Genomic DNA, 13,763 nt, shown 5'->3' on the forward strand with positions numbered 1-13,763 from the left:
ACGAAGATCACAGGCAGGGCATAATGGGGAGTATGGACTGAAAGACAAGATGGAGCAAAGCTGTGGAGCGTTATGAAAGGTTACGACAATGTTTGCGATGGACGTAGAAAGGGATGGGGCCATAGCACACTTCTTTGGAAGTGGAAGGTACCGGATACCACCCTTGGCATGTCCACTGAAAAGGGTTGCAGATAGCAAGGAAAGACCTCCAATCCGAGTCCTTAGTGAGTAACTATGAGTAGGACCAACAGTTCAACTCTGGATCAAGCCCTAAGTTGTTGGGAGGGGATTCAAGGAGGGGCGTCAAATGAGATGAAGGGCAAAAGAGCAAGAGAGTTTTGGCTAGTGGTGAGAAGGCTGAAGTGTGACAAGGGAAGGCCAGGGTGAAGTATGCCATATTCAGAGCATGGGACACAGTTTAACTGTGTGGGGATGGAAGCAATGTTCTCAATGTTGCATAGCAGGGCTTGGGAACTGACTGGTCACAGAAAAGCTGGTCAATCTTTCGACATGGTGTCAAATGATAGTCAAGTACAGCAGGTGGCCAATAAGAGAGGCTTTACAAAGTTCCTGGGTTTGGGCTGACATCTCCAGGGCCAGATGCCCTCAATTCCAGCCCTTGCACACAAACGGACCCCACAGTGAAATGAAAATGACAGAGTGCCACCTAACACAACGGCCGAGTTTGGATGAAGGTATCTCAGTTTATTGAACTGAGATACGCATGAGCCTCGTGGCTGCATACTGTCCTTCCTCCGCCCTGTCCCCTCCATGGCGCACCACTGCTTCAACAATTCCTGGATTAATTAGCCACAGTTTCTTGTTACATTCAAACTAGTAAACTATTTATTTATTGCACTTCTATACCGCCCCATAGCCAAAGCTCTCTGGGCAGTTCACAAAAATTAAAACCTCAAGGTACATCATAATTCAACACAATACAGTACATATAATTGCCCAGTTCAGATGCAACAGGAAGCTACGGTTCATTATCGCAGGAAGCGTTGAATTGTGGCATAACGAGAAGGGTGAAAGGATGGGGGTAGGAGGAGGATGGCACACAAAGACACAAGATACCTGCATAGCAAGTGGCATTCTTGGCTTCATGGAATATATTCTTTATAGTGGCCAGTTGCCCAGTGTGTCAACCCTTTTACATAAGGAGAAGTAATACTACTTGGCAAAAAGATTATGAGCAAGCAGAAGGGCCAGTTCTTTGTGTCTGAATGGTGATGGTTACAGAGAAGGAGAAAAAAAATGGAGTACACCCTTCCACATTTTGACAAGCAGACATCTAAATAGAAAAGTCAGACAGGCAGCTGGAGCTGTGGGACTGGAGGGAGGAGAAAACTTCAGGGATTGAGGTGTCATCGTGTACAGTTAGAATTGAAATTGAGTAAGGTGTTATACATGCAAGGCTGTCTTCACACAAGCTGTGAGAATAACAGACCTAGTCCACCTTCCACATTGGCCCTGTGACATTTCTGATTCAGGCACGTACAGACCAAAAAAAACCCAGATGATCTGAACATCCACGTAACACACCTCTGGCACTTTGGAGCATGAGCAGACATCCTGAAGCAAAAGTTTCCCCCCTCCAAAACACAAATTACTACTATGGGAGGCAAACGATTAGATCAAAAAGCACATAGCACACCAGCATCTGAAAAGAGATACCCCCCACACTTACTTCAGTTCTACTGGCCCTGGTCTGATAGAAGGAACTGTAACTCTATCTCAGTCACAAAAAGTGCAGGAGTACAGTTATTCCTCCACCCACCCAAATCCAGTGGCTGAGAAAACCAACCGAACAAGCAGTCTGCCTTACCTGTACTTTGTAAGGGTCACCAATTATCCGAAGAGGCTTATCTACATTCGTGTTTTGTGAACCGTCCTGAATTAAAATCATTTTCACTCCAGCTCGTTCCTACATTAAGGGAGAGGGAGAGAGAGAGAAGTCAAACAGATTGTACAATTGGCCAGGGTTCCTGCAAGCGCCTCCCCTCAGACTCAACTCATCCCAAACCAATTTCTGTTTCAAGAAGCCCCAGAATCCAGGGCAAGACAAGGCCACCCTTGCTCGAAGAGGCCAGAAAAACCGAAATGCAGGTAGCCCTGAGCCAGAAAGGGGGCAAATAAATGAAGATGAGCGTCAGCTCAATTGCAAGACACAGCCCTCACCTGCAACTGCTTAATGGTCTCCCCTCCCTTGCCGATCACCAGTCCTGCTTTCCCAGCTGGGATCATGATTTCCTGAACTGTTCCATTCTGCCCGTTGGCATTGTCATGGAACTGACCAGGTGGCCCACCACGTCCTCGGGACACAATATCATCAAGCATCATTTTTGCCTTTCTGTGAAAAGATGGAAGCATAAACAGGAAGATGGCGAATAGCAGGAACGATGGCATCCTCTCTCTCTCATTCTCTCACTATAAAGATACCAGCAGCAGCTGAAGCAGAACCCCGTCCTCAAATCATCCTTGGATCAGAGTGTTGCTGCTGTGCTCTCTTCGCAGCATCACAGTAACAGATAACTGAACCTGCTCTAGTTATGAATACAACTACTTTATTTTTGCTCTGGACAGCTATGCCTAGGACTGACTGAGGACTTGCTTTCTGTGTCTAGACGTGATTTATGTTCTGCAACTGTGGGACAAGCAAGACAGCCCCTGCATGTTCAGAAAGCACCGAGGTGCCAAAATTACAATATCCAATAAAGATTTTAGCCCCACCCTGATCTCAGCCCAACCAGATATTTACCAGAGGCTGAAATGCTTCTCTATAAGCAGTACCAAAAGGCAGCGGCCATCTGAAGCTTTAGTGTGCTGCATGTGCTAATTTTGCTTGGTTCAAAAAAATCTACTTCACTTTGCAGCCCCCCCAAGGCAGCTTCCAGATTAAAAGCACGACGACGAGAAAAGCAAATATAACAATTAAATCATTAAAACAGCAGCAAAATGGTCAACCGGGTCGGTTTAAAAACACATTGCCATGCTGGAGCTTAAAACAGATGAAAGGCATGGTGGAATAAAAAAGTCTTTGCTGATCTCCAAAACTTGAGAGGAGACCAACCAAAACCAAATCACTTCAGGAAGAAATTCCACGACCTGGGCTTCACTATTGAGGAAGTCAGATATTTCCAGCAACTGTGCTGGTCTCATGGTGCAAATTGCAGTGGCCAAATTACTGCTGCTCCTTCAGCCCCATATTCTCCAGCCCACCTCCTCACTACCAGCATTTCCCTCACTGGGCCTCAGCATTTGCCCACGGGTCACTACGTGAGTGCTGCCTTACTTCTCTGCTACAGTTCTAGACTATGCTACCTATCAGCTGGCTGCCCTTGGAACATCCTGCCCTCTGACTTCCATCCTTTTATCTTCTTGAAACAGCACCTTGACAAAGGGCAAGAAACTACTCACTGTACAGATTCTGGTGATCCTGTCAGAGACACACTCCGCTCTGGCAACCCCCCACTGTCTGCAGGAAAAAAGAAGGTCCATCAGAAGGTAGAGCTGCTAAATTGCTCTCCATTTAAACATTTCTGCCCAGAGAGTTTGATCCCTCCCCTCCAATCATATATCATCTGCAGGGTCTGAAGAAACTGGCATAACTGAAGGGCAAGTCCTTCAAACAAATACACACTATAAAGCCGCTTTCCCCAGTGCGGTGTTTCCAGATGTTTCAGACTCCCATAAGCCCAAGCCAACATGGCCAATATTATTTATTTATTTATTTATTACACTTATATACCGCCCCCATAGCTAGAGCTCTCTGGGCGGTTTACAGAAATTCTAAAATTGAGATAAAAACGAGGGATGGCAGGAGCGGTAGTCCAAAATATGTGGAGGGTGCCAGGTTGGGGAAATATACAAGAAAGCGTGGCTCGCATTTCTCTATATCAACTGCACTTGGTGAAACTGAGCAGTCAATCAGTCTGATGGCAACAGCAAGCAGGACACAGACTGAAAATTTTGGAGGTACCTCTAAACATTTAGGTTAGTCCACACTCTAGCAGAATTAGCTTGCCTCAAGTCAGGAGTGAGTCTTTGCTTTGCAAGGGCTCATGTTCCCATCCCAAAAAGAAGCCCTCTTTTCTCATAACTCAGCAAAGCGTATTAGCATGTTCAGTACAGGTTATCTAAAACTTTTCTTTTTTCTAAAGCTTTTAAAACTTGATTTTGTTCTGACTTTTATACTGTTAGTTTTACTCTACCCTGTGCCTGTTTGGTGCATTCTCTTCCCCTCCTTATTGTTTTATTATGATTTTATTAGAATGTAAGCCTCTGCGGCAGGGTCTTGCTATTTTATTGTTTTACTCTGTACAGCACCATGTACACTGATGGTGCTATATAAATAAATAATAATAAAATAATAATAATAAGGCCCCTGCTACGAGCAACATACTTTTTCATGACTCTAAACTATACTGCCTTACCACAATAATGCCCCTTCAGCTCCTCACCTTCACAATTACAGGGATGGGAAGGAGCAATGGACATCTGTAGAGCCACGCTCTGAAAACTCCAGCTAAATCCACTTCATGCTCTGCTCTCCCACCTACCTGGCGAGATTTGTACTTTGCATCCGGAGTCCTGTTGTATTTTGTTGATCTGCTCCCCACCTCTTCCTATGACTGCAAAGTAAGGAAAGGGGCACTGAAAAACTTGAACTCAAGATAAAAACAGAGAAGTTACCCTCTTAGTAAACTTTAAGCTTATGCAAGCTTAAAGACATGGCAAGTTTTCCTCTCCCTTCCTCACAAGAAATGAGATTTACTGGATTGTGATTTACTAGGGGACTAGGGGCTAGACAAAAAGGATCAAGAAGAACCACAGCACAGATAATCTAATTATGAATATCTCTCCCCCCCACCCCCCGCAACCACAAGACATTCTATAAGACGGGTTAAGAATGAATCCCAACAAAGGAGGAGTGTAAGTGTGGGTATGGGTGTGTATATAGAGCAGAGAACAGTAGCTGAGTGGATCAATAATCCAAGATTTTCACAGTTTATATAATATTGCAGGGAGAAATTGAGAATAGAAACGCTCCTCCTGAATGGGCAATTCAAGCAACAGGAAACAAAGTACTCAGGGGTCTTGGAGGCCAAAGGTGAGATAGCCTAAATGAACCAGAAATGTCAGAGATGTACCTCAGCACCCATGTTTCAGCCAACTTCTCTTCTAGCTTTCAGAGCTTGAATGCCAAGCCAATTTTAAACCAGGGCTTGTAAACACCATGCCTCCTGGGAACCAACACTCTCCTGCTTAGTTAACACTCTGCTTCAGGCAGTGTTTTGCAGCCACCATTCCTTCTGGCAAAGGCCTACTCACGGAAAGTTGATGTGTCCAAAGCCAAGGCTGTCAGCAACCCAAAAAGGAACTCTGCACCCCTGCAGCACTCCTAGCCCGAGCCTCTGAAGTGTCCAGAGTGAATCTGTGCTGCTGCTCAAATCCCAAAAGTTCTGCTATGCATGGGAAGTGCTCACATGACACCCGCCTCAAGTTGTCCCTAGCAACCAGCCCCTACCATTGAACGAATGGAAACCTTGCCTGAGCATTTCACAGAGCCGAACACCCACCCCACCTCTCTGGAGCTGCAGACCACACACAGGGGAAGCTCAAAGGCTCGTCATCTCTCAGAACACACGCAAAAAGGGCCACAAACCAACCAACCTGCCTGAGCCTTCCCTGCAGGAAGCTCAGCCAACAGGCATCGAGAAGTCAGAAAGGCACTGGTTAGTAAAGATAAAAGTGACAGTCTGTCAACTATGGCAACAGCAGGTTCCTCCCCTCCCTGTCTAATACTCACTGAGTCCCACCATGCCATCAGGTACTCTGTACTCTTCAGTCACTGTAGACCTGCAAGGAAAACGGTCAGCAGCTTAAAGTAAGGAGTGGGAGGGTTACAGAAATGGACCTGGTATTCACCAGCATCCATCAAGAAACAAAAAATGGAGCGCTTTCCTTCTCCCGGAAGGGCAGACAGGAAGGTGGCTGAGCAATTAAGCACCGCTCTGAGGAAATCACCACGCGCCAGCGCAAGATGCGCCGGTGCAGCCTGGCAGGACCCATGGCCAAGCCAGCGGCCCGGAGGCCACCGTAGCCACATTTGCACACTAGGCTCTTCAGACACAGGTTTCAGAAACTACAGCTATGAAACCAGAAGCTACACAAGAACTTGAAGTACCTCAAGTAATGGCCAAGCAGCACAACCCTTTCCTATCTAACAAGGCAAGTGAGTGCCAGGTCTTCCAACGGCATGCCTCTCACAAATCAGGGTGCTGACCCACACCTAACGAAAGCAGACTTTTCTCTCTGGGGGCACTGAAATGCCGCCACCTTGCAGGCAAACTGAATTCACAAGTTGAACAGTTAGCATTGATTGGACTCTTCCAGCTCAAGCACATTGGGGGGGGGGGGGTGGGTAAAAAAGGTCACACAGCTAATTTACCTGGGGGGTGGATGGATCGGTCCCAGCTGAGGGGGCGGTGGCATGGCTGGAAAGCAAAGCAAGGGTGTGGTTATGAATTCACATTGGAGCAGGTAAGCTATAAACCAGCCATTCGTTATACCATAGTCTTGTTTTTAACAGACCCCGGGAAATTAAAAACACCTACCTAAATCCCACACATCCCTCTCAAAAAGCTTAGTTTACATCTTCTCCCACGTTGAAGTATCAATATGAAAATAAACCTGGATTTGTATGTAGGTTTTTACCCAGCTCTTTAAAAATAAACGGCACTTACGTTCTGGCTGAGGAGCCATTTTCTTGCTCTCTGGCTGATCTGTTAGAACAAAACCAAAACAATGCGTCCAAATCTTTTCCAAAAATTAAAAGGACGACCTCCCCTTTCCTCCGTTATGCAAAACAACCTCCAGGACTGCAGCTATAAGAAAGGGGCAGCCAGGAAACTGTATAGGCCATGAGAGCTATAACTATTGATTCCCCCCTACATTAGTTTATAGGCAATTGGCACAAGCACCAGTTTTGTATAGCTTCCATTCATTTCAATGGGGTCTGTTTGGGACTGATATGCAAACCCTATAAAAACAAACAGAATCTCTTGCTGGAGGGACTGGTCCCGTGAGCCTCCTGCACAAACTTTGCCAAGTCATGTATGTGCCACCCTGTGGATGTGTTCTTCACGCTCTACGGAACAGGAGTGTACTTCTACATGAAAAGTATTTTCCAATGCCGTTTATCCTGCCCCCATTGGGTCCAGTTTTACAGTACCTCCATCCTCTAGTTGTCTCTTTTGACCACCAAATCCGAAGTCAGGAGTAGTGTTGTTCACTGTCGTAGCCGAATCCCCGCCAATTTTAGCCGCTATCTGAAAGCAGAATTGACACTACAGTTACTACAGGGAAAAGTCTTCCATAATCACATGGAAAGAGCTATGAGCAAATTGTTTCATACATAGGCATTTCAAGTTCCAGAAAGGCAACGTCGCTTTTCCTAGATAAATGACAAGTTAAAAGTGGTTTAAAAGTGGTTTATTTGAAGTCGCAAAATCTTGGCACGGTCCTTCAAGCTCATTGCTTTCCATTCAGACTCTGTATGGGCTGCCCTTCAAAAGTGTTCAGAAACTTAACCTGGCATCAGCATTTTGGCCTAGCTCACTGACTGATACTCAGCAATCAAGAGCATATTACTCTAATATGTCTCCAAGCCTGTTGAGACCTTGAGACTTGGAGAGCATAAGAACTGCCCCGCCACAAGGCTGGGAAGACCTCAGGACTGGTGAGAGAAGAGAACTGGGGGAGAGGACTGCTCTACCATCCACAGCAGCCTGCTGCTTGTGCCACTGCCCCGTCCACCTCCCAGTTCCATTGATTGCTGAGTGGAGCCAAGGTTCTCTCCAGCCAATTGGCAGAAGAGTGCCGTCTCCAAGCCTGTTGAGACCTTGAGGCTTGAAGAGCATAAGAACTGCCTTGCCACGAGGTGGCGGGCGGCCCCGGTTGGGACGTCCCCGAAGGGTTTGCCCGTTTGGGATGCCGTGAGGGTGATTCTCTGGTTTCTCTCTCTTCCCTGGGCTGTCAACTCGCTACTTGTTTAACCATTACCTCGGTTGTGTGAGAAGAGTTTCCCTGAGTGAGAGCAGGATTCTCATGGGAATAGATATAATTACATCTTGTGACTTCCCCACCCTGAGAGAGAGACAGAGGTTGGGGGCTTCACATATTATAGCTGCTTTATCTGCCCAGAGTGAGAGGCTGTGGTACTTGAAGCAGGAGGCTCCCCTGTGTGAGAGCCAGGGGGAGAATTGTGGCCACACACCTGGTAGAAGTAGAATTAGCAGTTACTAAGGGAGGGAGATTGTGTGGAAATAAGCACTTTATTGCTTAGTTGGTAGTAGCCTGAATCTTGTGAGCTGCTTTGAGTTTATTTTATGACGAGTGGAGCACTGCAACAAAATGTTGCAATGCAGTGTGTTTCTCTTCAGGTTCAAGGCACACCATTTCATACTTCCTACTTGGGCTTCCTACACCCCTGCAGCAGTCAGTCAGCATGCTCAGTCCTCATTGGGCTGTTTTAGGCACTCCCCCATTTCGATTTTGGGATGGGGTAGGCATACTTGCGCCCAATCCCAGCTACTTTAAAATCTTTGATTTCTCCATTGATCATAGAATCATAGAATAGCAGAGTGGGAAGGGGCCTACAAGGCCATTGAGTCCAACCCCCTGCTCAATGCAAGAATCCACCCTAAAGCATCCCTGACAGATGCTTGTCCAGCTGCCTCTTGAAGGCCTCTAGTGTGGGAGAGCCCACAACCTCCCTAAGTAAATGATTCCATTGTCACACTGCTCTAACAGTCAGGAAGTTTTTCCTGATGTCCAGCTGGAATCTGGCTTCCTTTAACTTGAGCCCGTTATGCCGTGTCCTGCACTCTGGAAGGATTGAGAAGAGATCCTGGCCCTCCTCTGGGTGACAACCTTTTAAGTATTTGAAGAGTGCTATCATGTCTCCCCTCCATCTCCTCTTCTCCAGGCTAACCATGCCGAGTTCTTTCAGTCTCTCTTCATAGGGCTTTGTTTCCAGACCCTGATCATCCTGGTTGCCCTCCTCTGAACACGCTCCAGCTTGTCTGCATCCTTCTTGAATTGTGGAGCCCAGAACTGGACGCAATACTCTAGATGAGGCCTAACCAGGGCCGAATAGAGAGGAACCAGTACCTCCCGTGATTTGGAAGCTATACTTCTATTAATGCAGCCCAAAATAGCATTGGCCTTTCTTGCAGCCATATCGTACTGTTGGCTCATATTCAGCTTGCAATCTACAACAATTCCAAGATCCTTCTCGTTTGTAGTATTGCTGAGCCAAGTATCCCCCATCTTGTAACTGTGCATTTGGTTTCTATTTATCCCTATTAAATTTCATCCTGTTGTTTTCAGCCCAGCACTCCAGCCTATCAAGATCACTTTGAAGTTTGTTTCTGTTTTCCAGGGTAATAGCTATCCCACCCAATTTTCTGTCATCAGCAAATTTGATAAGCGTTCCCTGCACCTCCTCGTCCAAATCATTAATAAAAATGTTGAAGAGCACTGGGCCCAGGACTGAGCCCTGCGGTACCCCACTCGATGCCTCTCTCCAGTTTGAGAAGGTTCCATTGATAAGTACTCTTTGAGTCCGATTCTGTAGCCAACTGTGAATCCACCTAATAGTTGTTCCATCTAGACCACTTTTAGCTAGTTTGTTAATCTGAATGTCATGTGGTACTTTGTCAAAAGTTTTGCTGAAGTCAAGATATATGACGTCCACAGCGTTCCCACGGTCCACAAGGGAGGTTACCTTATCAAAAAATGAGATCAAATTTGTCTGACTTGACTTGTTCTTGACAAATCCATGTTGGCTTCTAGTGATCACCGCATTGATTTCAAGGTGTTTACAGATTGCCTTCTTTATAATCTGCTCCAGAATTTTCCCAGGGATGGATGTCAGACTGACTGGTCTGTAGTTCCCAGGTTCCTCCTTTTTGCCCTTTTTGAAGATAGGGACAACATTAGCCCTCCTCCAGTCGTCCGGCACCTCACCTGTCTTTCATGATTTTGCAAAGATAATAGACCAAGGTTCTGAGACTTCTTCTGCTAGCTCCTTCATTACTCTAGTATGCAGTTCATCAGGCCCTGGAGATTTGAACTCATTAAAGGAAATTAGGTGTTCTTTGACCATTTGTTTATGAATCTCAAACTGTAATCCTGCCTCCTCAACTTCTGCTTCACTTTTCCCGGGGGTGTGTGTGTCATAGACCCGCTTTTGGGAGAAGACTGAGGCAAAGTAGGAATTGAGCACTTCAGCCTTTTCTTTGTCATCTGTTATCAATTTGCCATCCTCATTAAGCAGTTGAACCACCATTTCTTTCCTCTGTCTTTTACTACTCACATATCTGAAGAAAGCCTTTTTATTGCTTTTAGCATCCCTCGCTAATCTCAGCTCATTCTGAGCTTTAGCCTTCCTGACGCCATTTCGGCACTTCTGCGCCACCTGTCTGTATTCTTCTTATGTAGCCTGGCCTTCCTTCCACTTCCTATATGTATCCCTTTTTGTTTTCAGGTCATCTCTAAGCTTTTTGTGGAGCCACATTGGTTTCCTCTGTTGTCTTCTATCTTTTCTCCTTGTTGGAATTGTTTGTAACTGTGCCTTTAACATTTCCTTTTTTAAATACTCCCACCCATCCTGCACTCCTTTTCTCATTAGGCTCATTTGCCATGGGACCTTACTTATCATAGTTCTGAGTTTATTAAAATCAGCTTTCCTAAAATCCAGAGTACGTGTATGCCTACACTCAACTTTTGTCTCCTTCATAATCAAGAATTCAAGTATGACGTGGTCACTTTCCGCCAGAGTTCCCGTAACTGTCACTTTATCCACTAAGTCATCCCTATTGGTCAATATCAAGTTAAGGATTGCCGATCCTCTAGTTCCTTCCTCCACTTTCTGTAGGAGAAAGTTATCACCAACACATGACAGGAATTTCTTGGAAGGGCCGCTTTTGGCAGTATTGGTCTCCCAACAGATATCAGGGTAATTGAAGTCCCCCATCACTACTACATCACACTTCCTTGAAACACTGGCAATTTGTTTCTCAAAAGTTTCTTCCTCGTCTTCTCCTTGATTGGGTGGTCGGTAGTAGACTCTGATTATCATGTTCTTTTTATTTCTTGCCCCATTTATTTTAATCCAGATGCTCTCGATGGGGCTCCCAGTCTGATCCGCCTGTATTTCTGTGCAGGGAGAGGTATTTTAACATATAGTGCAACTCCACTTCCCTTTCTATTTCTTCTGTTCTTTTTGAACAAGTTATATCCTTCAATTGTTATATTCCAGTCATGGGAGTCATCCCACCAAGCTTCAGTTATACCTATCAAGTCGTATTTGCCTTCATGTAATAAGAGTTCAAGTTCATTCTGTTTGTTTCCCATGCTCTGGGCATTAGTATAGAGACATCGAAGACCATGTGTTTTATAGTCTGGCTTTGTTCCTACATTGTTGCAGACACTATTTTGGGACACTATTGGAGCTGTTCTCTGTACTGTGGTGCCTTGGCCTTCATCCATTGTTGCCTTGAGGTTTACGTCTCCCGCCCCCATAAGATTCAGTTTAAAGCCCTCCTGATCAAGTTCTTCATGCTGTGGCCGAACTCATTCTTTCCAGCCCTTGTGAGGTGCAACCCATCCCTTGCCAGCAGTCCATGTTCCAAGTAGCGTAGCCCGTGGTCCCAGAATCCAAAATTCTCACATCAGCACCACCTTCGTAGCCAGTCGTTCATCCGGAGTATTTTTCTTTCCCTTTCTAATCCTCTTCCAAGAACCGGGAGGATGGATGAGAAAACTACCTGGGCCCCAAAGTTCTTCAGTTTCCTTCCCAGAGCTTCATAGTCTGAAATGATTTCTTCGTAGCTCTGCTTGGCAACATCATTTGTTCCCACATGGATGAGAAGAAAGGGGTATGTGTCCGTGGACTTTATGAGCTTCGGTAACCCTTCAGTCACATCTCTAATCTGTGCTCCAGGGAGACAGCACACCTGGCAAGTCCATGGGTCTTCATGACATACTTGGGTTTCAATCCCACGCAGCAGGGAGTCTCCCACAACAACTACTCTTCTCTTCTTCTTGGTTGATCTACCTTCTGCCTCTTGTTCATTGTTGCACGGTGTCTCCTGTACTTCTTCCTCTGCAAACTGTCCTTCAGACACATCCTCCAGAAGCTGAAAGCGGTTGCTTAACTCTAATGGTTCCACCGGTGCAGAATGCCTTCTAGTTCTTCTGCTCCTAACTGTCACTCTTTTCCAGAGAGTTTCCTCTTCATTGGCTTTCCTCCCCTCAGCATACTCCACTTCTGCTTCAGCTGGCTGTTGCTCTTCAATCTTGTGTGCTTCTTCTTGCTGTTGCAGTTCCACCGTTCGGTCTAAGAACTCCTCGTCTTCTCTTATTCTTTGGAGGGTGGACACTCGCCGCTCAAGTCCTCTCACTTTTTCTTCCAAAAGTGCCACCAGCTTGCACTTGTTGCAGGTATATGCCATGTTGAGCTCAGGCAGAAACATGAACATTGCACACCCTTTGCAGGTCACCACCTCTAGGGGCTCCTTTCCATCCATATTGTCTATTTCTGCTTTGTTTTTTTCCTTTCTGATTATAGTGGAATTGCCTTTGTCCTCTCCTCTCTGAAGGTACACAACTATACGAGATGATACTTTTGCCCCTTCCTATATCTATGCCTCTCCCTCCCTCCCACTTACCAGCCACTCCAAGCATTTCCCCCTCAACCCAGTTGTCAGGTTTTTTCCTCAGTCACTCTGTCCCACTAAGTTCTGATGGAGATGTTGGAGAGCAGGGATTTTGCTACCTTAGGGAATTTTTTTCTCCCCTAAAGATTTTTGGGGCATCTGCAAACCCCAAGTCTGCTGATACCTCTCATGCATGGTTGGGTGTTGTGGTTTCAGCTATATAAGCACAAGCAATGAGAGTGGGATAGGTGAAAGAAGTAGGACAGAAATTATTAAAATACATACAACCCAAAATAATGAGAAGCTGAGAGCATGAGATCTGGACTTCTGTCCTCTTGCTTTCCAGATTACATAGAACTTTAGCAAACCATTTTAAAGAATGGGCTAGTCTTGGACTTTAATGTTAAAGGTAAGGCTGAGTTAGTTAGATAATGTTGTTATCTAATTTAAACGTTATTGTCACATTTACATTTTCCTTCAGGAATGAATTATTTTCACACTGACAGCCCAAGTTCATCTGTTTTTATGGCAACTCTACTCAGTATATTGGCCCATACTCTGTTTTAGAAAGAAGTGAACAGAAGCAGCTTTCATGCTTGCAGATACAAAACTTCCAATAAAAAGCACCATTTCAAGGAATTTTATCCACCAGATACTGTTCTACTCCTGCACCTAAAGACACATCCGCATTTCTCAAGCAAAGGAACCAACAGCTTGGACTTTCAATTCCAACCAGACCTAAACCTCTATAAAACACCTGCTCGCAGTAAAGTATAAAGGCACATAAACTCTCTACCAGGACTGGTTCTCTTTTAACTTTAGAGCTCCCAAACCTTAAACAACAAGGACATTTTGACAGGGCAGCTTTTTCCACCATACTTGCAGCATTGTCACATGACAAGGTATACCTGCTGAAATTCCAGAGGAGCATGAAGAGAGAGCAAGAAGGGGCATGACATGAGAGAGAGAGAGAGAGAGAGAATGAATTAACTAAATAAATGGAAGCAAGAGAATGAAAACATTTGGAAGTCAATG

At 45.4% G+C, this 13,763-nt stretch overlaps 1 protein-coding gene across 3 annotated transcripts in view; it reads right to left on the minus strand.

The window, feature by feature from the left end:
* The window catches only part of KHSRP (KH-type splicing regulatory protein), a 32,127-nt gene that overhangs the window by 9,101 nt on the left and 9,263 nt on the right, over window positions 1–13,763 (minus strand). For all 3 annotated transcript variants that reach the window (XM_063119079.1, XM_063119078.1, XM_063119077.1), the window contains exons 2-9: window positions 7,238–7,334; window positions 6,750–6,788; window positions 6,455–6,500; window positions 5,813–5,862; window positions 4,563–4,634; window positions 3,421–3,478; window positions 2,182–2,353; window positions 1,829–1,927 (exon numbers count right to left, since the gene is read on the minus strand). In XM_063119079.1, the coding sequence (XP_062975149.1) occupies window positions 1,829–1,927; window positions 2,182–2,353; window positions 3,421–3,478; window positions 4,563–4,634; window positions 5,813–5,862; window positions 6,455–6,500; window positions 6,750–6,788; window positions 7,238–7,334 (633 nt within the window). The remainder of the gene's footprint in view (window positions 1–1,828; window positions 1,928–2,181; window positions 2,354–3,420; window positions 3,479–4,562; window positions 4,635–5,812; window positions 5,863–6,454; window positions 6,501–6,749; window positions 6,789–7,237; window positions 7,335–13,763) is intronic.

This window comes from Elgaria multicarinata, chromosome 3 (assembly GCF_023053635.1).
Source record: "Elgaria multicarinata webbii isolate HBS135686 ecotype San Diego chromosome 3, rElgMul1.1.pri, whole genome shotgun sequence".
In the NCBI taxonomy this organism is placed as follows: domain Eukaryota; kingdom Metazoa; phylum Chordata; class Lepidosauria; order Squamata; family Anguidae; genus Elgaria; species Elgaria multicarinata.